The 23,250-nt window shown below is 45.7% G+C and overlaps 1 protein-coding gene across 4 annotated transcripts in view; it reads right to left on the reverse strand.

Moving 5' to 3' along the window:
- Positions 1-23,250, reverse strand: part of NUTF2 (nuclear transport factor 2) — a 185,729-nt gene that overhangs the window by 111,232 nt on the left and 51,247 nt on the right. For all 4 annotated transcript variants that reach the window (XM_086945255.1, XM_086945257.1, XM_086945256.1 and 1 more), the window contains exon 2: positions 13,006-13,130. In XM_086945255.1, the coding sequence (XP_086801381.1) occupies positions 13,006-13,104 (99 nt within the window). In that variant the 5' untranslated portion in view covers positions 13,105-13,130. The remainder of the gene's footprint in view (positions 1-13,005; positions 13,131-23,250) is intronic.

Below are 23,250 nucleotides of genomic sequence, written 5' to 3' on the forward strand. Positions count from 1 at the left end.
GAGTGTTGTGTTGTGGAGTGTTGTGTTGTGGAGTGTTGTGTTGTGGAGTGTTGTGTTGTGGAGTGTTGTGTTGTGGAGTGTTGTGTTGTGGAGTGTTGTGTTGTGGAGTGTTGTGTTGTGGAGTGTTGTGTTGTGGAGTGTTGTGTTGTGGAGTGTTGTGTTGTGTTGTGGAGTGTTGTGTTGTGGAGTGTTGTGTTGTGGAGTGTTGTGGAGTGTTGTGTTGTGGAGTGTTGTGGAGTGTTGTGGAGTGTTGTGGAGTGTTGTGGAGTGTTGTGGAGTGTTGTGGAGTGTTGTGGAGTGTTGTGGAGTGTTGTGGAGTGTTGTGGAGTGTTGTGTTGTGGAGTGTTGTGGAGTGTTGTGGAGTGCTGTGTGCTGTTGAGTGCAGTGTGCTGTTGAGTACAGACTGCAGAGTGCTGTTGAGTGTGAGGGTGGCTCTGTGTAGGGTGTAGCTATTGGCATTGTCAATGACAATGCCATTTATATAACGATTAAGCTATTGGCAATGTAAATGACAATGCCATTGATTTAAAAAAAAAAAAGAAATGTCATGAGCAATGCCAATAGCTCTACCTTTAATGATGCCGAGACCATTGCATTGTAAATGCTTGTTTAATCAAGTGATCAATCAGCTTCTCAAATCTATTTTTTTTGTATTCTCTAGTACAATCACGAACTATATAGCTTCTGATAAGTTAAATTGCCTTTCTGACCACACTGTTATTTTTAAGGTATTTTTCTTCAATCCACATTCAGTCCTTCTTGCAGATGGTCTCTAAATAGGGTGTTGTAGGCAAAAAAGATCTTTTAATGAAAAAAGCTGCCTGTAGAACCTGGTTGTTTGATGAAAATAAGTTAGCTTCATCAGTAAAAATCTGGGAAGCTTGTAAAAAAACTATGAGAGGGGGAAATAGTTGCTTTCAAATCCAATCTCAAATTAGATGCCTCCCAATTAGCTAAGGGCATTCTGCTTGTATCAGGATGCTCCAAGTACCGTTTAGCTAGGGATACTGATAAACGGCAAATACATAATTTTCTGTTATAAAAGGAAGTAATAAATGTTCAAAACATCTGGACAACATCTTTATAAAGAGGGGGAATTCAGAGGGAAACTTTTAGACTGGCAATACAGAGTTTTTGAAAAGCATAACAAGGTCACCAAAATCACCAGAGACCCTAATTCGAGAAGGCTGGCCACATACAGTCAACACATTGAATCCATTTTTCTTCAGCACTTGTGTAAGCTCTATAAAAAGGATCTAAAGCCCTCAGACTGATATAGCTAATTTTCTGACTCGGGCACAAATATCTTTAGCTGCTGCCTCAGGTGTGAGCAATCTTATCCAACCCATAGAGCAGGATGAACTTTAATCTGTTGCAAAGTCACTTGCTAAATGCAAAGCTGCAGGGGAAGATGGGTTGCCATAAGAACAGTATCTGTTTTTGCGGCTACCGATAAAAACATTATTTCTGTCTTCCTGTCTTTTGAGGACAAGTGAGGGGAGAGGAGTTGGCCTGATGGCTAGGGCGGTCAACCTCTAATCTGGGGAACTGGGTTATAGTCTCGGCAAGGACGCTGAACATCCTGTGATTCTGGGAAAATCACTCAATCTCCCCATGACTAACAAAAATGAATGTGTCTTCATATAAAACAACTGGTGCTATGTAAAGCACTATGATACCAGGTACCTTCGGGTCAAGTTCACGCTATATAAAACTCGGGGAAAAAAGCTGCACTTTGAGGCTCCCATACTCCAATTATAGGCCAATGATTTTGTCTTGTTCCTTCAATTAGAAACAGCAGTTTTGATAAATTTTTTATATTATCAAGTTTTTAGCCCTGATCAGAATATAGGGTTGATTTATTTAAAAAGGAAATCTTACTTTTTAAAACCAATGTTAAATAATTACCTCACAAATTGTTAGGTATTTAGGATCAAACTGTCTGAGGAGGATTTAAATACAGTGAATTATTCTCCATTCAAATACAAGATGTTAGATAGATGCGATACGCAGCCAATCTCATCATAAGAAATATAACTATGATTAAAAAGTGTATATATATATATATATATATATATATATATATATATATATATATACACACACACACACACACACACATACACATATATATACATATACATACACTTTTAAAAACTTATTTCCTGCAATTGCCTGTTGCTTAACTAATACGTTTGCTCACAAAATTAACTCACAAATCAACATCTTTATTTGGAATAAACATCAATCTCCCTTAAGTCTGAGAAGGCTACATGTGGGCTTACCCTTCGTAACTGGAAGACCTATTTTACCATGTGGCCTTCTTAATAACACTAGGTTCTAGGTTTAGCTGGCTCTTTAAGATTTGACAATTTCTTTTCAGATGAAGGGGAAACTTCCCTTATCCAGACACCCACATATCCCTTGCAAAAGGGATCCAAAATAGGTATGATGCAGCGCTCTTATTACTCTCACGCAAAAACAAAATAACAGCTTTGGTGTTGCCTAAATATTCTCACCGTTTCATGCACCCACCCCCCACCCCCACACACATGTAGTTCATACCCTCAAGCCCTACAAGACGACCTACGGTATTTGTGGAAAAATCTACTTTGAGAAAGTAGGGGACATGTTTATAAACTATGTATTAATACAATGGAAATCTGTCTGAGCTAAATACCAGTTCGCACAGGTTCGGAATAAACTACCCCATCTCAAATTTAGCAGTATTTTGCAAGAATACCTGCCTCTCCAAACCAAGGCTACGAGGGAGATTGTCAAGGTTTTATTCAATCCTGCTAGTGCTTCAAGAAAGATTGTGGTCAATGGGCACATTCGTTTCAAGACAAAAATGATTTTGAAAAAATTGTTTTAAGTAATTCAGAATAAATGACTTAAGGAAAAGGGCACAAATATGACAGGTGCTAGGCACAATGGTAGACTGGGTGCCTGCTCGATTACATTTTGTCTTGCTGTCAGAATTATTAACTATATTCTGTAATATTTCCCTAACCATTTAAGTTTTCCTCTGTAACGTGGCTATTTGCCTGTAGCATGCCAGTAAAAAATTACCTCAAGTGGTTGTTCATTAATGTAATTAAATCAAACAAATTGAGGTGATATCTTGGCATGGCAAGCTGTTGAGTTGAACTTTTGTTGGGAAGCAAAATAAAAATAAAGTTTGTGCAAGGCTGAGTGTTGGGGATTGATAGCTCGAATCTGGCAGAGACGTTCCTCCTACTGTGCTCTTGCCCAATTCTTGTACATCCTCCCAGGCGAGGTCGCCCCCACACACCGCTGCTTCTGCCTCGTGCCTGCTTTGTGCACTGTTGCCTTTGTTTCTGCCTCTATCGTGTTTTTTTTTACTTCACCTTGCCCTGTGTGCTCTTGCCTTAGTTTCTGCCCCCTTTTCTTTCCTTCGTTTCTCACCTCACCCCCCGCCCGGACGACCCAGCCGCCGCTGAGCCGCCCTCGGACCTCCTTTCCCGCCACTGCCTCCCTGCGGCCCCGCCCCCCTCCTGCCCAGTCGCCGCCCCGCTCCCGCCACCCAGCTGCTCCTCCCTCCCGGCTCCTTACCTATGACGCTCACGCGTACGCGCATTGACACGCAGCGGGCGCGCCGATTGTGCGCCAAAGGCAAGCCTGTCTGCGCCCGTCTGCGCCTGGACCGCGCCCAGTGCCAGGACCCCTGGCCCCCACCGATGCAAGACGACCAGACAGACCTACGACGCCGCCGCCCTCAACGCACTCAATGCCGGCCGGAACCCCGCCTGCTGCCAGGCTGCCCCGAAACGCATTCACGGACTCTTCACCTGCACAACCTGCAAGTTCACCTGCCTCCGAACCTACACCGCACCAGCCAGGCCAAGCACCAGCAGCGACCTCAAGTGCATCCTGCTCAACACCTGCTCCGTCCACAGACACGACGTGGAACTCTGGAACCTCCTCGACAACATCACCAGACCTCTCCTTCCTCACGGAAACCTGGATGAACGTCTCCTCAGCCCCCGACATCGCCATCCCGGACGGGTACAAGATCATCAGGAGGGACCGCGTCAACCAGACCGGAGGAGGCAACGCTATCGTCCACAAGAACACCATCCGCATCACGACCGACTCGAACGACACCTTCGCTGCCGCCGAGCACCTCCACTTCCAGATTCATACCGACCCAAAGACGACCCTCAGAGGCACCCTCATCTACAGACCCACGGGACCATGCACACAATTCAGCGAAGACATCACGGACTTAATCAGCCCACACGCCCTCTCCTCCGCTGACTACATCCTCCTAGGGGACCTCAACTTCCACCTGGAGAACAACAAGGACCGCAACACCGCCGCCCTGCTGGACAACCTCGCCAACCTCTGACTCAAGCAACTGGTCAACACCCCCACCCACTACGCCAGCCACACGCTTGATCCAGTCTTCTCATCCAGCAAGCACATCACCTTCAGCCACTCCACAGGACTCCACTGAACAGACCACAGCTGCGTCCACTTCAGCAGAACCACAACCCACCACCACCCGCAACAGGTCCCTCCCAGGAGCTGGAGCAAGATCACCACTGACCAGCTCACCACCTCCCTCAGCCACAACCCACCCCCCAGAACGGACCCCAACGAAGCAGCCCACAACCTCACGCAGTAGCTGACCGCCTGCGCCGACGACCTCGCACCACTGAAGAACCCCCCCAGCAGACCCAGAAGCAAGAAGGCCTCCTGGTTCACCGACGAACTCAAGGACTCCAAGAAGACCTGCCCCACCCTCGAGAAAGCCTGGCTCCTCGACCAGACCACTGACAACATGACCGCCCTCAAACACGCCACCCACAAGCACCACCAGCTCATCCGCACCACCAAGAAGAAATCACTGAAGGAAAGACTGGACAACAACGCCCACGACAGTAAGGAACTCTTCAGCATCGTCAAGGAGTTCTCCAACCCCAGCACCGGCAACAACAACATCACTACCTCACAAGATCTCTGCGACTCTCTCGCCTCATTCTTCCACCGCAAGATTGCCAACATCCACAACAGTTTCGACACACCATCCACGCACCCACCCGTCGAACCAACGCCCCCAACCGCCACCCTCCGCACCTGGACCACGGTGACCACCGAAGACACAGCCCGCACGATGAACACCATCCACTCCGGATCTCCAACCGACCCCTGCCCCCACCACGTCTTCAACAAGGCAGACTCCACCATCGCACCCAAACTCCGGGACGTCATCAACACCTCCTTCAACACCGCCACCTTCCCGGAGAGCTGGAAGCATGCCGAGCTCAGCGCCCAACTGAAGAAACCAACATCAGACCCCACCAAAGTCAAAAACTTCCGCCCCATCTCGCTCCTTCCTTTTCCTGCCAAAGTCATCGAGAAGATAGTCAACAGACAGCTTGCCGCCTTCCTCGAGACGAACGGATCCCTCGACCCCTCGCAGTCCGGACTCAGAGCCAACCACAGCACCGAGACAGCCCTCATCGCAGCCACCGACTACATCCGAGCCCTGCTCGACAACTGGGAAACAGCGGCACTCATCCTACTGGACATCTCTGCATCGTTCAACACGGTCTGCCACCGCACCCAAGTCCAACGCCTCAGCAACATCGGCATCCAAGAGAAGGCACTGGAGTGGATCATCTCGTTCCTTACCGGAACACGGAGAGTCCGCCTCCCCCAGTTTCGATCCGAGGCCACCGAAGTCATCTGCGGCGTTCCGCAAGGATCATCACTCAGCCCCACCCTCTTCAACGTCTACATGAGACCTCTTGCCGCCATCGCATGCCAACACAACCTCAACATCATCTCCTACGCCGACGACACTGTAGTGTAGTTCCTATTTTCCCTATAGGCCCTGCGCATTGGAATAACAAACAGTAGTATAGACGTAGAAGTGCGGTCTTCCAGGTCTCTACTGACTATGCTAAACTTAACTGGGTTTGTACCAACTAGCTCATAGGTCACTGGAAACTTTGACTGAATAGGAAGTGAACAGCTTCCCTGGTACAGACAAGAAGGGATTCAGTTTTCCAACAACCGCATAAACATGACAACTTTGCTCGTTAGAATAAGAATCAATCTCTAGAGTCGTGTGAAACAATAGACAGTTATTTTACTCAGTCAGTTGTGCAGATTACTTTCACCAAGATGCAGAGAATAGAGAGATGGGCGTTTTCAATAAAAGGTATTATTTATTGAACAGTCTTTCTTCTCATGCAAGAGAAATTAATTGCCACAATTGCAAGACTTGTTATTATAAAAAGTGCGTACAGTAAAAGGAGGATTGGTAAATAATACTGTAAAAGCATTGATATGGTTTCTTAGCCATACAATGGTTAAAATGAATAAAATATATACATTCATATATACATTAGGCTAACGTACTCAACTGGTGCTTCTAACTACGCCTACACCAGTGTACCGGACCTAAGCCTAATACGTGGGAGGGAGTAAGTAGCAGTTTAAGTTAAGTTGGTTTTGCCAAGGTTTGCTTCAAGAATTCTCTCTAAGGGTTTAGTCAACACCATACCTCTGGAATAGAATGTTGGAGGTCTTGTATCTCCTTCCAGGACTCGATATCCCAGTCACTCGCAAGAGTAGGCTGGAAACGCCGGAGCTGGATTTTCTGGGCAAGAGAAAAGACAGCGTCTCTCTCAGCGCGTCAAGGAGGAGGAGGGGCAGCGTCCGTGGGCTGCTTGCATCTGCTGGGCTCTGCAAGGGACAGCTGTTCTGCTCCTGTATTCACCACACCATCGCTCGCGTCTATGTCGCGCTTGCTTAAGGCAACGTTGGTAATATTTATACCTGAAAGGTGCCTTGTTTGACGTAAGTTTTTGGACATAAGACGTCAATAAAGAGGTCACTAGGAAGTGATCGTCCTTTCAGTGCTCATTAGAGTTCTATTACTTATCAAAACATAGCAAGCAGGGCTTTCCCAGGTTGCTGAGTTTTATCTTGTTGAAGAACTCTGAGTGTAATCTAGAAATCTAAGATAGGGGCTTCTGCTGTGTCATCTACTGTAATGAGCTGCAGAGTTTCAGAAATATGGCTGCAATATGGCTCTGATCGTTTATGCCATTATAGGGGTATGAATGGATTATAGCCGTATAGGGGCATAAGGTCACTGTATTGATCGGGGTCCTAGATCAGAACACGACAACACCCAGCTGATCCTCTCCCTCACCAGAGACCCCGACACCACCAGAACCAGCCTACACGAAGGGGTGAAAGACGTCGCCAATTGGAGGAAGAACAGCCGCCTGAAACTGAACACAGACAAGACGGAAGTCCTCATCCTGGGACCATCGCCCTCCGCCTGGGACGACTCCTGGTGGCCCCCCAGTCCTGGGCACCGCTCCCAAGCCAACAGACCATGCATGCAACCTGGGCTTCATCCTGGACTCCTCCCACTCGATGACCAGACAGGTCAACGCCGTCTCCTCATCATGCTTCCACACACTCTGCATGCTTCGCAAGATCTTCCGATGAATCCCGACCGAAAACAGGAAGACGGTCACCCAGGCCCTCGTCACCAGCCGACTGGACTACGGAAACACCCTGTATGCCGGAACAACAGCCAAGCTACAGAAAACACTCCAACGCATCCAGAACGCCTCTGCCTGACTCATCCTGGACATCCACCGACGCAGCCACATCTCCGGCCACCTGAGGGACCTGCACTGGCTCCCCGTCAACAAGAGGATCACGTTCAGGCTCCTCACCCACGCACACAAGTCTCTCCACGACCTGGGCCCCCAAGTACCTCAACGACCGCCTGACCTTCTACACACCCACCCGCCAGCTACGGTCTACTAGTCTCGCCCTCGCCGCCGTACCACGCATCCGAAGAGCCACTGCCGGAGGCAGATCCTTCTCCTACCTGGCGGCCAAGACATGGAACTCCCTCCCCATCCACCTTCGGCTGACCCAGGACCATCTCTCCTTCAGGAGACAACTCAAGACCTGGCTGTTCGAGCAGTAGCAGACCCCCTTCCCCCAAGCACCTTGAGACCCTTCCGGGTGAGTAGTGCGCTATACAAGTGTTATGATTGATTGAATTTTAAGTGAGTCAGACTGCCTTTAGGGAACAATGATACAATCTGGCTACAGTAATACTGCCAAATGTTTATCCAAGATGTTGCAACACAAATCAGTCTTTCAACTCAGCCTAGCCCTACGAAGGACCAAGACTTCTGTTTGTATGGTGGTGTAAAGTTTAATGACAATGTGTTTACATAAGGGCGAGTGTTCATTAAGGACAGGGCATTGCAGGCTTTCAGATCTTATAGAAAGGATAGGTAGATTGCTTTACATAATGCCAGGAGATGGTAATACATACAGGTATCTAGTGCAGCAAACCCCCTTCATCCATGATATTCGCATGCTTGAAGGAATTTGCCTTTCAGGAACAAGTCCCTCAATTTTGGCAAGACCGCCGACTATGCATTCTGTGAGCGGGGGTAAAGACCCTCAGCACCACAGGGAGAGCCACGCACGGGGGAAGTTAGGGGCCCGAGACCCCCCCCCCCCCCCCCCAGGCACCACAAGAAGCAGTGCCGGGGCTGTGCCTTGCTGATCTCCTCCCCATGAAGTGGCAGGCCTGTCCCTGCTCCCCGTGCTTGTGGAGGAAGCAAGCAGCCCCCACTGCGTGCACGCTTACCTGCCCGCAGCAGCGAGCAGGGAATAGGAGTGCTCCTGCTCCCGCAGCCACAATCCGAGGTGTGGACCGTGCGGGGGAGCCGGCTCGGGCTGTCCCGGTTGAGCTCCCAGAGCTGCCCCCAACCAAGTATAGCATTCGGGGTGCCGTGCTTGGGTGGGATCTTACACCCCCAAAGCCAATAATAAAAGCAAAGGGCCATGTGGCAAGAAAGGAAAGGCAATAGCTCTTCCCAGCATAGTGGGAGAGCTACTCATTTAAGTGTTCACGATCCAGAGGGAGAGTGCCATAATGCCCTGCGGGCACAGGGGGGCCACCACCAACCACAAAGAATGCAAGAAAGCTGCAGGAGCGTAGCGACGTCTGCCACCCCCAGAAGGGAGAAAGATATTTTTAGAAGTGCTGGCCCTAAGTTTACAGGGTCCCAAAAAGAAAGACCAACCCAGGATTTTCTTAGCATTTTCAAGCACTCCCCAGACAGGAGCATGTGCTCTACACCTGGGAGTGCAGCACCGTCTAAGGTTATGACCACAGTTATTGTGACCGGAAAGTGCCCGAAGGAAGATATATGCTATATAATGCACTCTAGGGGGATACGTCTAGGATTACATATTGTGTGATCAAAATGTGAAGCCCTCTAGGGGAAGCATTTAGGATTGTGTTTTCATGATTTGAGAATGTATAAAAAGCACACAGACCTGGGAATTTCATTTAGGATGCTTTATTGATATATGTTGACCTTGATTACTGATCAAAATGAATATGTGTTATTAACCTTAATAAGTGTAATTACACGTTTATTATTGATTATTGCTTTAACCCCTAAAAAGGATGTTTTTGACAAGTGGATTGGTGATCTTGCTCCTTTAGGAGGTCAGAGGTTAATATGCAATGTCAACAAAGATATTGCCACCATCTATATATGTTTATATATTTATGTATCTGTAATTACTGCGTAGTATTTTGTAGTGCATGTAATAAATGTACTTTTCCTTTTTCAAACGAAAAAGCACAGACTGGGCAGTTATTTATTACGTTTATTATAGTGTGCCAGCAGATGGTGATAACTAGCCCACACCATCTCCATTGAGTAGGCCTTAGACTGTTCTGCTGCGTTACCCTGAGAGAGTAGAGCACTACAATGGGGTTTTTAGTTCCCAGCGCAAGGCACATGAGGACCCATTACTTGTGCAAGCCACACAACTATTCGCTCGTTGCCTTACATATAAAAACACTAAACAAAACCTATCAGGATTCCAACAAATGGGAACTAAATGCAGAAAAAAAATTAAGTCATAGTGGAAACAGTCTTCCTCTAAGATGGCGCAGTAGCCATTAGAACGTGAAAGCGCAACTCAAGAGCTAGTGGGGTCCATTTTGAAAGAAAATCTTTTACTAGACAATTGTTGTTCGGGTATTGTCACCGGACAACACAGTTCAACAATAAACAAAGCCTGAAAATGCAGAAAGATAACATAGCCCACCTAAAAATACCCTGCAAAGAAAAGTGCAACCATGTCTGATACCAGCTTCAGCTGTACTACTTTGGGACTAGTTACATTCAGTAAAACATGACAGACAACTTGCCAATCAGAATACTGCGCATTCTGCTTGACCGACTGGCAGTGACTGCTTCACCCTGAAACATTTTCATCTCCTCCAAAATCTTCCACTGTAAGCTCTCACTAAGACAATGCAGATGCCTAACACTCAGGATAAAGCCCTATATCTACCTCTACTACATTAGGAGCCTTGTGCTTATTGAAGTATTCTCATTGCAAGTAATCTTCACAAATATCTAATGTCAAGCCGATCAGAAACTAAGAACCCGCTCAGGACACCAAATGCATTCAGCACTCGAATGAACGATTTGACCACCAGATTTTCTTTCAAGTCAGATACGACTTTCACACATCATGACCCAATCCTAATACGTATCAAGTTGATATTTGGCCTCGCCATTGATCCCTGTACCACTACAACACCCAACATATGAAATCCCATCTGTCTACAGACTCACAAGGATCTCCATTTGAACTTTGTATAATAAAAACATTTATTTTTCGCGAATGGTCAATAAGAATGAAAGATTTCTGAATCCTGGCCACCTTCAGTAAAGGCAGGTTTTGAGACAAGTTGTTAAGCCAAGACTATTCATACTGACTTCATACTACTTTTTCGAGAAGCGGTTTCTTCAGAGAGCAACAAATAGGTGGATGAAATAACAGATTAAGGGATTAATGACGTGTTATGAAGTAGGATGGATTAGACTAGAATTTAAAAAAAGATGGATATAACAGTGGAGACAGTAATGGGACAAAAAACATTTAACAATAGAACAGTGAAATGAAGTGTAGGCAAGAGAACAAAAATGGGTAGAAAAAAGCAACAAATTAATGTGCTAGCCACCAACCTGATCTCTACACTAGTGCATCTTAACCTTTTGACTTCTGTGGATCACACCTGAATCATTACTGGAATTCGAGAACCCCACGGAGTCATTATTGGAAGCCGTGGACACCCAACCTAGGCAATTCCTATGATTTAAACCTCAGAATACAGAAAAATATAAAAACGAGCATGTACCAAACAAATGCCTAAACATGTAAATTTTTTTTTAAGTTACAATTAAATATTGAGAAAACAAAAATTCATATTTTCAATTTCTTATGCTTTCTTAATTCTAACTTGTAATTTCCAATATTATTACATTTTATAAAACAGTCACAGATCCCCTGTGGAGGTCTCGTGGACCCCCAGGGGTCCTCGGACCTCAGGTTATGAACCACTGCTCTAGACCACTGAGCAGTGGTTTGAAGCACAGTTCCTATGCTGCAAACCAACCTGAGGTGTGTCCCGGTGTAATCCTTGGGACCACTGGCTTATCAGTATGCAGAATGAACGCAGACCATATGCTATTAAACATGCACATTTTGTGTAGAAGTCACATGCAAAGCCAGATTAAAAGGGTAAAGCCATCAACATAGCACAATAATTCAGAATTCATTCAGAGCACTGATTTGCTTTGTAAAGGCTGCCTTGGTTTAGAAAAGGAAGGACATATGTCAGTCAAAGAGATAGATTAGAGTCAAGTCTAACACTATTGAAACGGTAGAGGTTGGAGGAGGAACGCGATTCCAAAGTCAGGCACCTCAAACCTCTATTCAAAGACTACCTATAGTGGAGTACTTTTATCAGAATGAATCCGCCTCCCTCCAGGAGTCAGAGTTTTGTTGATCAAAAGCTACTTATCCTATTCCCCGTTAAAGTCTACTTTGCTCTAACCCATTCACGCATCTATTGAGGGCGGAAAGACATTTGAAATGGATTCTGGCCAGCACTGTAAGCCAATGAAAGGATCGTTCAACTGAGGAGTCCTGATCCCTCTTCTCCAAACTCATAGCCTGATGAACTTCAGCAAACAAGCATGAAAAAACACAAACCCTTGAAACGGAGTTAGGAACAAACTTTGTGAACAGAGGGCATCAGACTACGATCACAAGTTGTAGAATGGACACAACTACATGATCACCTTTGTGCTCACGTGGCGCAATGAGGCCAGAGTGGCTCTTGTGGTAAGTGGGTCTCTGAAAAATGCCATCATTTTTGCTGTCCTGAGCAGCCAGTCACGATATCCTTTACAAAAAGCCTAACAAGCTGTCAGCGACATTAAACAAAATGTGCTTTACATGCATTGACATTTCATGTGTGAATATAGAATTTCGTACCAGTGAAGAGAATGAATTAAGGAAACATTGAGCAACAGGCAATGCTCTGAGGCTCCAGGAAATTGTTTACCTTGATGGAAACATGAAGTACTGGTCTATACTTTAATAAGTAGCACAAAGACTAAAAACACCAAAGACCTGCTAAAGAGTACTAGAGAGGTCAGCCACAGAATAAGGTAGATAAACTGACTTCCAAGCCGCAGAACTGAAAAAGGATTCAGAAGTCAACCCTTGCAGAGTATGTGAATTCGGAGTAATACAACTCAGCTATGGAATGAAAAAAGAAAACAAGAATAAAAACAGGATGCAGGGAGATATTGTGGATCCTCTTGGCCAAACTGATGCAACTCACTGATTCTCCAGGCCCCTCATGTCATACCATAACAGTTCTACTAGATCTTTTGTCACTACCTGACAGGGTAAAACGTGTTAAACCATAAAGCAGAAAAGTAGACTAGACCAAAAGGTACGGAGAGGAGAAAAAACATCAATCACGGAAAACACGTGATCATGAGTTGCAGTCCCACACCTTCCTGGAGTTAAAACTAACACATTACAAGTGCTGACAAATTTGTAGAATTAATAGAGTCCCCTTCAGTGTGAGGTACTTACATATAATGGTCCTAACTGGCACCTGTCTCTGTCAAACATTTGAAAATAATGTTGAACGAAACCTGCTCCAATCTGCTCCCATATTGGCTTCTCTCCCATTATGAGGTGTAATTTGTTACCAGAAACTGCAAAATCAGCAAAAGAGCTAAATTAATATCAGGCGCACTGTTCAACATAACATATTTACAAAAGCACAGAATGGACAAGCATGCAAACCATTCCAATAAGGATCCACGGAAAGTAGTTGACCCAATGTCTGGATCAGTGAACATGAACCAAGGCTCGCAAAACAAAAAAATTATATTCAAAATACTCAACATTGAGTGTAAAATTCTAAGCATTGAAAATGTGCATTCTAAAATTATTAAAGACCCTACAAAACTCTTAATACAACTAAGTCATTTAAAAACTTCTTTGCAAAAAAATTTAAATCATTCTTTCAGCAGAGAATTTGATCTCCGGCGATTTTTTAGTCACAGTTTAAAACCATTCAACTTTAGGATATTTTTCTTTAGCCGTCTTTGCTGCTGCTGGTTTCTCACAAAAGTCTGAAGAGGATTGGAATACAACAAAAGGTGTATTCGATTTTACTTTAGACTTGCATTTAAAAATGATAGTGCAGGAATTAACTACAGTTCTCCGGCCAAATCATGTGAAAAGACTTGACAGGAGTTTAAAATAAGCTCCTTGGCAAATAAAACATGAAAATAGATCATTTCTGGCGCAAAAGATTGGTGTAACCGCACAAGATTTTTACTTTTTGTTATTTAACTGTGTGTGTTTGGAATGCGCCCTAAAGTTAGTTAAAGAGATCCTGTTATGACATTTCAGCAAATAACCCTATTACTGGTGAAAAGTAGAATTGCGCTTTTCTGATTGGAGACTTGCCATTAACCTGACTGGGAACAGAAACTTGATTGGGGTGCCTGTTACAAAATATCAGATACAGTCTGTAGTGGTAGGGTATCGTGTACACCTGTAGTAGAGCAATACTTCCTCTGCTCCTTATCTTAAGAATGGTGTTGTGTGAATTAATTTTCGTTTTAATGAACACATTTTCTTCTAAAGATGCCCTGGAGTCTGTCGCTCAGCCACTTAATATTTAGGTCCTCTCCTGTTAACAACTTAACACACTGCAATTAGAAAATTAGGTTATCATTAGAGGGTCCATCCGGCAGTGGACATCGAGGGGGCCGCCCTCATTCCTGGGAACCACCCGTACCCAAAAGACTTTCTGTGCCCCTCAAAACGTAACTCTTACTGTCCTCCAAACTTGTGCTGTTGCTTGTGGAAAAGTGACGATCACAGTTCTTAGTGGGCTGTGTAGTGCAGTTTAAGAGTGCTCTTGAGTGTCTTCAGGAACATTCAGTAAAGTTATCCTTGCTCATGAGGAGAGGGAATATTTGCACTGGGATCAAACTCATGCCTCGCTAGTACCAGTAGCCCATTGGTCTCCATTGTGGATACTGCCTCCGCACCCCTCTGTATCAGATCCAGCAGTGAAAACAACAAATGAAGCCACCAAGATGCCCACGCTCTATGGAAGGAGCTTACAGCCCATGCCCATTCCCAGAATAGAGCAAGATCAACTATGGACAGAGTCTGCACAAGACAATAGCAAACAAGCATTGGAAATGCAATCGGGCTCGCATTTTTTTGAGTTTGAGCTAATGGCATTGTAAATGGCAATGTCTTTTACCCCATGTGTTATGGAGTGTGTGCATGTGGTGTGTAGTGGAATTATGTGGGTTAGATTTGAATTGTAGCAATGGTGGCATGCTGTACTTTACATGAATATGTTTAAAAGTAAAGTGTACCATTCTGAGATTGCTACAATAGTTAATTGTGGATGCGTTAACAATTGATGCGTGCACTGATGGCTGGTGGGGTGTGTGACTATGCCGCACTGGTGCCACTGCACCTGCTCCACGAATGGTAACTACGCCACACACTGGTTCCACTGCACCTGCTGCACAATCATAGCTCAGCAACACTACCACTGCACCAGCTCCACCAATGGTAGCTACCAATCACCGGTACCACTGCACCAATGATAGCTACGCCACACTGGTGCCACTGCACCTGCTGCACAATCAGCTAAGTAACACTGATAACACTACACCTGCTACACAACGCCATCTACCACACACTGGTGCCACTGCACCTGCTGCACAATAATAGCTAAGCAACACTACCACTGCAACTGCTCCACCTATGGTGCTATGCCACACTGGTGCCACTGCACAATGGTAGCTACGCCACACTGGTGGTACTACACCTGCTGCGCAATCATAGCTAAGTAACACTGATAACACCTCACCTGCTCATAAAGGGGAAAGTGACGAACCTTGGGGAACACCACAGGTAGAAGACATCTTAGGGGCTGTGAAAGATCCTAATCTCACTGACTGTGCGGTTTGTGATGAAAGAGGCAATCCAGTTCAATGCGGGGCCCCTGAGGCCGGCCTGCTCGACACAGTTGATCAGAGAGTGACAGCAGAGTGAGAGTGACAGCAGAGTGAGAGTGACAGCAGAGTGAGAGTGACAGCAGAGTGAGAGTGACAGCAGAGTGAGAGTGACTGCAGAGTGAGAGTGACAGCAGATGTGTGGTTCTGAAATTCTGGACCCTGCTATAATATGGTACCGAGGCCAAACACTCGTGTCACAAAATATCATCGTACCATGACGAATTTGGTGTCGGCAGACCGGTAATGATTAGGACATTATCCCTATGCATTTGCGTCCTGATTGAGTGATGCTATCACCCTTAAATCATGGTTTCCGTCTCGAACCCTCGGACTCCATCTTGTGAACGGCATCCATCTTGTGGCTTGCCCTCATATTAGTCAATTGATTAAGGTCGAATTCAATCTGAAAGGACACGTCCACCTTAGCTGACTTCCCCATGACCTGGCCGAGCTGACTCCACTGCCTCCAGCCAAACCTGTTCGGGCAGTTCCTCGCCCAGTGGCCGAGTAAGATAGCATCAAGGCACAACATGCCATAAACCATTCACTACATACCAACCATGTTATCCACACACATACACCTGTCCATGTTTCTTGTTTATGGCCAGTTTTACGATGAGGAGGTGCCCGATTTTATTGGGGTTTCATCGATATCTGATGGTAGTTCTGGGACGGGCTGGGTCATCTGTCACAAACTGGACATCTAAAATGTGGGTTTGCCATCATGACTTTGCTTTTTTAGTGTTTTGGAAATGTGTAGGACCGTATTGTAAACCAAAGAATTCTTGCCTAGAGCATATATTTTAGTATAAAGGGAGAAGGCTGGTTCTGTAAAAAGGAACAGTCTCCCGAGAATCTACATCCCGTGCTGTTGTACTTCTAGGACGCTTGTTACTTGGTTGCAGCCAATAAAACTCGATCTTTGACTTCACCTAGAAGACTGTGTTTCTGTGGTCCGGAACAGGGAGAACTCAGAGGTCTTTGGGTGTTTTCCCCTGGCACCACCGGGTTCCTAAAAACCCGGCACCTCAGTTGGCGCCCAACTCGGGGCGGTATCAAGCGGTGACGGTCCAAGCCAGATGTTCGTGAGGAGCTTCGTGTGAAAATTCCAGAGGACGGCCAGCCACTTCAGCGACCCCTGTATGTCGACGTGGTTCCGAAGGTCTTTGCTGCGAAGTTCCGCGCGTCCCGACGGCTACGAAGGACTGCTGCCCTGACTATCGCCCTGTTTTGGACCCAGTGATCCTTGGTAGAGCGAAACGATAGACGAGTCTTCTAGTGACGTCATCGATCATCAATACTTCAGTTAAGTATAAGTGGAGCGTCTCCCAGTCCTTAGTTTGATTCTTAGTTTTGGTATCCTTGAGATACACCTTGTTTGGAACTTGCAAGCGCCAAAACCAAGGGATTTGTGTATTCACGAAAATATCGTATTCGATAATCCTTTGAAGTTTGAAGCTAGACTAGTGAGCGAAAATGCCTGGTCTTAGCAGACTTGGAAACTTGTGTTGTCTTGGTTGTAGTAAGGACTCCCGATTAGAGCATTCGTGTCCGGTTTCTCCGATCAGAACTCCAACATATGAACTATATGTGAAGCATGGAGTAGGCCCTATCACATATAATGGAGTGTGGATAAAGTACACCAGAAAAGATGGTGTTTTAAAATGGCCCCAATATGGTAGCCGTGACGCAGAAGTTTTAGATAATCTCGAGGTCAAACTGTTCAAGAAGAAAGCCCGGCCGGCGATGTTTGACTCTTTTCGCTTATGGCGCAAAGAAGCCAAATAGAAAGAAATGAAATTAGCAAAGAAAAATAAAAGAGGTATGTCAATGGTGCAAGCTGCCGTTGCATACAGGGATAATGAGGAAGAGCAAGAGAGTGAACAAATGCTCAGAGGCAAGAAGTTAGCAGTAGATAAATGCTACCCAATGTTGCCACATGAAGGACAAGGTTCAAAAGGGACATCAGAGAAGGATCCATTAATGACCCATTTACTGAGTTCACCACCCCCATATGCACCAAATGCTACTGCACCCCCGAAGCGCTTGGTTATACCGCGCCCCGGTGCACGAACTCCAGTTCTTACACAAGCACCAGCTCCTCTTCAGCTGGTTCCTACTTCTCCGGCGCAGCCCTCTCAAGGGCTGCCGCCTTTGCTACATACTCCGACTTTGCCTACTGCTCCAACTGTTTATCATGATACTACTTCTGCCACTGCCTCGACTTCCTCTTTACATCAGCCTGTCTTTTCTGGCACATCTGCCTCTCCACAAGCTTCTCTTTCTGTTCGACAGAGAGTGGCAAGTACTGTCACCGGTCTGTTCTCACCTTTCTTTGGGTCGCCTAAGACGACCCCTAAAACAGGACGTAGACAGTTGCGTAGTCAACTGCCTGATTATCAGGAAAGAGAAGTGCTGAATGAGTTAGCACGAAAATGGGTTACTGATACTGTAAAGTATGATGTTCAGTCTGTTATGGAAGTCTTGTCAGTGGAAAGCACCCACTCAGAGATATGTATTTGAAGAGATGTGTGTATATCTCTTTGAAGATTTGCAAGACAATGATCCAAAACGCAAAATGCAGGAATTATTCCGTATGCGTTTCAAGTTCTATGAAGGCATGATTGTAGGTGCTGATGTTGAACGAGCAATAGATCTATTGTTATCTTATAGGAGTAAGGGAAACGTCTCTAGATCACTGTATGAGGATGACATGTCAAGTAGGAAAAAGGCGCGACAGTACCCCATGAGAGAAGTTCCTCCAGTTTGGAGGGAAGGTGACACGAATGCGAATCCAGCAATTCTGCCACATTTCCAGCGTGTATGGGTACATGTCCCCTGGAAAAGATCTGAAGTTTTAGCTCTAAAGCAGACATTGCCTGATCCCCGTAAGAACCCTGCAGGATATTATAAGGAGCTATCACAGACTGCCAGCTCATGTATAATGAATTTAGCAGATGTAGACATGTTGTTTGGGAATGTTGTTCCACAGCCTTTATGGAGTAAGATTCGTCATACAGATCATGACCAAGAATTAGGTGACACATGGGCCAATATCACTGCTGCTGATGCTAGACAAGTTGGTGGCTCTAAGCCTGAGCCTTTAGTAGCTGAACTTCCTGGTAGGATTATCACATATATGAAGACTTTAATGCCCGAATTGCGTGTGAATTGGGACAAGTTATCTGCGTGCAAGCAAAAGAAAGATGAGAATGTGTCTGACTTTTTCACGAGGTTTGAAGAAACTTTCGTCGATCATAGTGGTCAAGATATGGCTACCGAGGGTGGCCAAAGATTGTTTGTAGACAAATTTGTGCATAATCTGCTTCCTGAACTGTGTAATAAATTGAAAGATTCAGAGAGTGCTTGGGCTGTTTCCACGTCAGCGCAGATTTTGGCCACAGCCCAGTACTACGAGAATAGGCGCAAAGACGAGCTAGATAAAGCAGACAAAAAGACAAAAGATTTTAAAACTAAAGTCCTTCTCCAGCAAGCCTATCCGCCTCGTAATAATAGACAGCCCAATTATCAGCAACCTCTGCAGTATTCGAGAAACTCACAAAGAAGTGAGTCTTCTCAACAGCATTTACCGTATGGTCCGAATCAGTGCGCATATTGCAAGGAAGAGTGTCATTTCAAGAATAATTGTCCAGCTTTATCGCGACGTTTGAATGGTGTTTCTGGTGCAAGAGGTAGAGGTGTTCAACAGGCTCCTAGGGGTAGGGGTCGTGGAAATTTCCCCCAGAATGCTCGTCCTTTTCCGCCTCAGAATTCTATGAATAGCTTTGATCAGCAGAATAATGCGTCTTCTGGGTCAACTCAGTACTATGCTGATGACTACTATGCAGAAGACGAGAATGAGGGTAATGATTGCTAGGACAGCCATGGACAAAGAGAGTGAGTTGTTTCAGTTCCAGTAGATCAGAATGGACCTTATGTTGAGGTGATTACATCAGGAGTGTCAGAACCTTTTCTGCTGGATACTGGTGCTACAAAAAGTTCTATTATGCACTCAAAACTTCCTGGCGCACCTTTGTCTGGCGAAATGAATGTTTCAGTAGGTTTTTCTGGCGCCCCAGTTAGAAACCAGATTTCTAGTCCTATGCCCCTTTCTGTTGGGCCATGTGAATTAGAAGCACCCCTCATTCTTACAACAGGTTGTGGCGAAAACTTGTTAGGTTTGGATTTGTTAAAGAGATTATATGCAACTTTGTACTGTTCTCCTTCGGGAGTACAACTTACCCTAGGTAAGAAAGTGATCTCCCCAATGTATTTGTCAAGGGAAAATATTCCAACAGAATTGTCATCTCTTCCGGACATACTTTGGGCTACTGGTTCTAATGATGTGGGTCTTTTGGAGATAGCGCCATATGTCATAACATTGCGAGCCAATGTTAGGTTGCCACGTATTCCCCAATACAAGATCTCTAGCGAATGTGAAAAGGCATTGTTAGCGATCATCTACGATCTGATTGAGAAAGATGTCATTGAAGAGACAACAGGCAACATTTGTAACACTCCTATTTTGCCAGTCTTAAAGCGTACTGATCTCTCTCAGCCACCTGTGTACAGATTTGTGATTGATCTCGGGAGAAGTGAATAAGATTGTTGTGCCAGTTTCCAGTTGTTCCAGACATTACTGCCCTATTGACTATGGTTCCAGCTTCCGCCACTTGGTTCTCGGTGATTGACTTGAAGAACGCTTTCTTCAGCATCCCGATTGCGGAGGAGAGCAGAGATATTTTTGGCTTCAATTTAGGAGGACGAAGCTTCCGCTTCAAACGCGCTCCTCAGGGCTACTGTGAAAGTCCATCTATATTCAGTCAAGCTCTGAAATCACAACTTGACACGATGGTTCTACCTGATGGTGCGACTCTTATTCAGTACGTAGACGATTTGTTAGTCGCTGCAGATACTGAATAGATTTGCAAACAAGCCACATTGTCATTATTGCGTCATTTATGTGACATGAAGCACAAAGTCTCTTCCGAAATTGCAATTTTGTCGACAAGAAGTGACCTACTTAGGTCACATCTTATCGAAGGAGGGAAGGAGACTGACCCCAGAGAGAATACAGACAATTGCAAAATTGGGTGTCCCAAGGACACAGAGAGAAGTGCGTGCTTTCTTGGGCATTACATCATATTGCAGGCAATGGATACCAAATTTCTCATTGTTGGCCAAACCTTTGCTGGCACTAATCTGTAAAGATACACCCAATCCTGTGCCTTGGTCTGAAGATTGTCAGAAGAGTTTTCACGAGTTGCGTGATGCATTGTGTTCAGCTCCTGTGTTGGGCAACCCCGACTACAGTAAGCCTTTTACATTATACGTCCATGAGAAGGAAGGTTGCGCATCATCAGTCCTGACACAATCCTTTGGGGACAAACAGCGTCCATGTGCATACTTCTCAGCGACTCTAGATCCTGTAGCTAAGGCATTACCAAGTTGCTTGAGGGCCACTGCTGCAGCAGCTGTCTGTCTTCGACAGTCTGCTGTGTTAGTAATGAATAATACACTGATCGTTAGGGTCCCACATGCAGTAGACATTTTGCTAAACAGGACAAGGACACAGCACTTAACTAGTGCTAGACTGTCAAGTTATGAGCTGACACTATTAGCGAGTCACATACACATAAAGAGGTGCGATACACTCAACCCAGCCACGTTATTGCCCATTCCACCAGAGACAGATGAGGTCGAAAAACATGATTGCTGTTTTAGGACAGAAGAGACAAAAGGGAGAGTAGACTTACTGGACACTCCCCTTCCTGAATGTAATGATGCTTTATGGGTTGACTGTTCATGTTTCAAGTTGCCAAATGGTGATACAACTGCAGCATATGCTGTGACAACATTGCACACGATTGTAGAGACTGCACGTATCCCACACAATTCTGCGCAAGCAGCAGAGTTAATTGCACTTACAAGAGCGTGTGTGTTGGCAAAAGGAAAACTAGTGAATGTGTATACAGATAGCCAGTACGCCTTTGGCGTGGCTCACAGTTTTGGACGATTGTGGCGTGAACGTGGGTTCCTGACATCGCATGGTGCAAGAATACAACCTGGTCAGCTAGTTAACGAGCTTCTCGAGTCACTGACCTTGCCACTACAAGTTGCGATTGTGAAATGCAGCGCACACAGAAAGATTCAAGATGATGTTGGTCGTGGGAATGCATTTGCAGATGAAGTTGCTAAAGAAACTGCAAGGAACGCAATGAGTCGAATGTATGTTGTGGGTCCTGCGAGATGGATTGCTGATGTGGGTATGTGTGAGGACACTATTGAAAGTGTGAAGTCTATACAGTCCGAGGCCACTGAGAAAGAGGTGAATGAATGGAGAGAAAGCAAGGGAAGATTGGATGCGAATGGTTGTTGGGTCGAATTGTCAGAGCATCAAATATGGCTGTTACCCGACGCATATGTACTTGCAGTGGTGACAATGGCTCATGGGATGGCTCACATCAGTGTGAAAGGAATCTTTAAGTTATTGGCCCCAGTATGGCAGAATAGTGGCATCCCAAAATGTGCAGAGAACTTGGTCAAGAACTGTATGGTGTGTTTGAAGTACAATCCCGGTAGGGGAACTCCCAACTCCAGCTAGTCATTTTGCGCCTCCAACGTATCCGTTCGAGGTTTTGCAGCTCGATTTCATCCACATGGAGAGGTGCAACAATCTGAAATACGTGCTTGTTGTCGTTTGCGCCTTCTCCAGGTGGGTGGAACCGTATCCCCTTAAGGACAATACTGCTTTGTCCACAGCCAAAGCCCTTGTCAAAGAATTCTTCCCTAGGTTCGGTATGCCTAGAATGGTCTGGAGCGATAATGGAAGTGAATTCGTGGGACGAGTGATGGAGAGTGTGTGGGTGTCTAGGCATACACCAGAAGTTCCACGCTGCAAATCACCCCCAATCAGCTGGTTTAGTAGAATGCTACAACGACACGTTAAAATTGAAATTGGCCAAGATCCAAGCCAGCACAGGTCTTAAATGGTCTGACCCCCTGCCTTTAGCACTCCTATCTACCAGAATGACTGTCCATTCTAGACTGGGACTTAGTCCGCACGAGATAGTGTTCGGCCGCCCAGCTAATATATGGGGAGTGCCAAGGCCCAAGAAACTCAGCGAAATAGAGCACCCTGTACTGCTTGACTATTTGCACGAATTGACAACTAAATTGCGTGTTTTACACCAACAGGTCCACAGCTCCTCTCCGCCAGCGTCTGATGATCCAGGCCACGCCATTGAACCTGGCTCCTGGGTCCTGGTGCGGAACTTCCAGCGAACCAAGAACGAGGAGCCTCGTTGGTACAGACCCTTTCAAGTCCTACTGGCTACCCGCTCTGCAGTACCTGTCCACGGCAAGAAAAATTGGGTGCACGGCGCCCATTGCAAACTGGTCCCGCTGCCCCTTCCATATGACCGGTGGGTCCAGGAGGGAATTGCTGACTCTGAAACAGAGTCCGTGCCACGCTTTGTACCCTTCAGTGATGCACGATTGAAAGGAACTGGTACAGAAAAGGAGAGTGATCGTATTCTGCAAGGATTTATGCCACCGTCAATGCAGTTGGACACTACAGAACCTGAAATCTTGTTTGAAGACCACACCATACCTGGGAAACAACGGTATAACCTGAGGCCAAGAAAAACGGACTAATAAAAGTAAACTAATAAGATTTTCTTTCCCCCAAGAGCTATTTTTGATTTTGCAGCTCTCTCGCCCAGGGAACTTGCTCATTTTTGATTTTTGAACCGCCATCCGGTTCTGCTGCTAGGGT

This window comes from Lissotriton vulgaris, chromosome 12, assembly GCF_964263255.1.
Source record: "Lissotriton vulgaris chromosome 12, aLisVul1.2, whole genome shotgun sequence".
In the NCBI taxonomy this organism is placed as follows: domain Eukaryota; kingdom Metazoa; phylum Chordata; class Amphibia; order Caudata; family Salamandridae; genus Lissotriton; species Lissotriton vulgaris.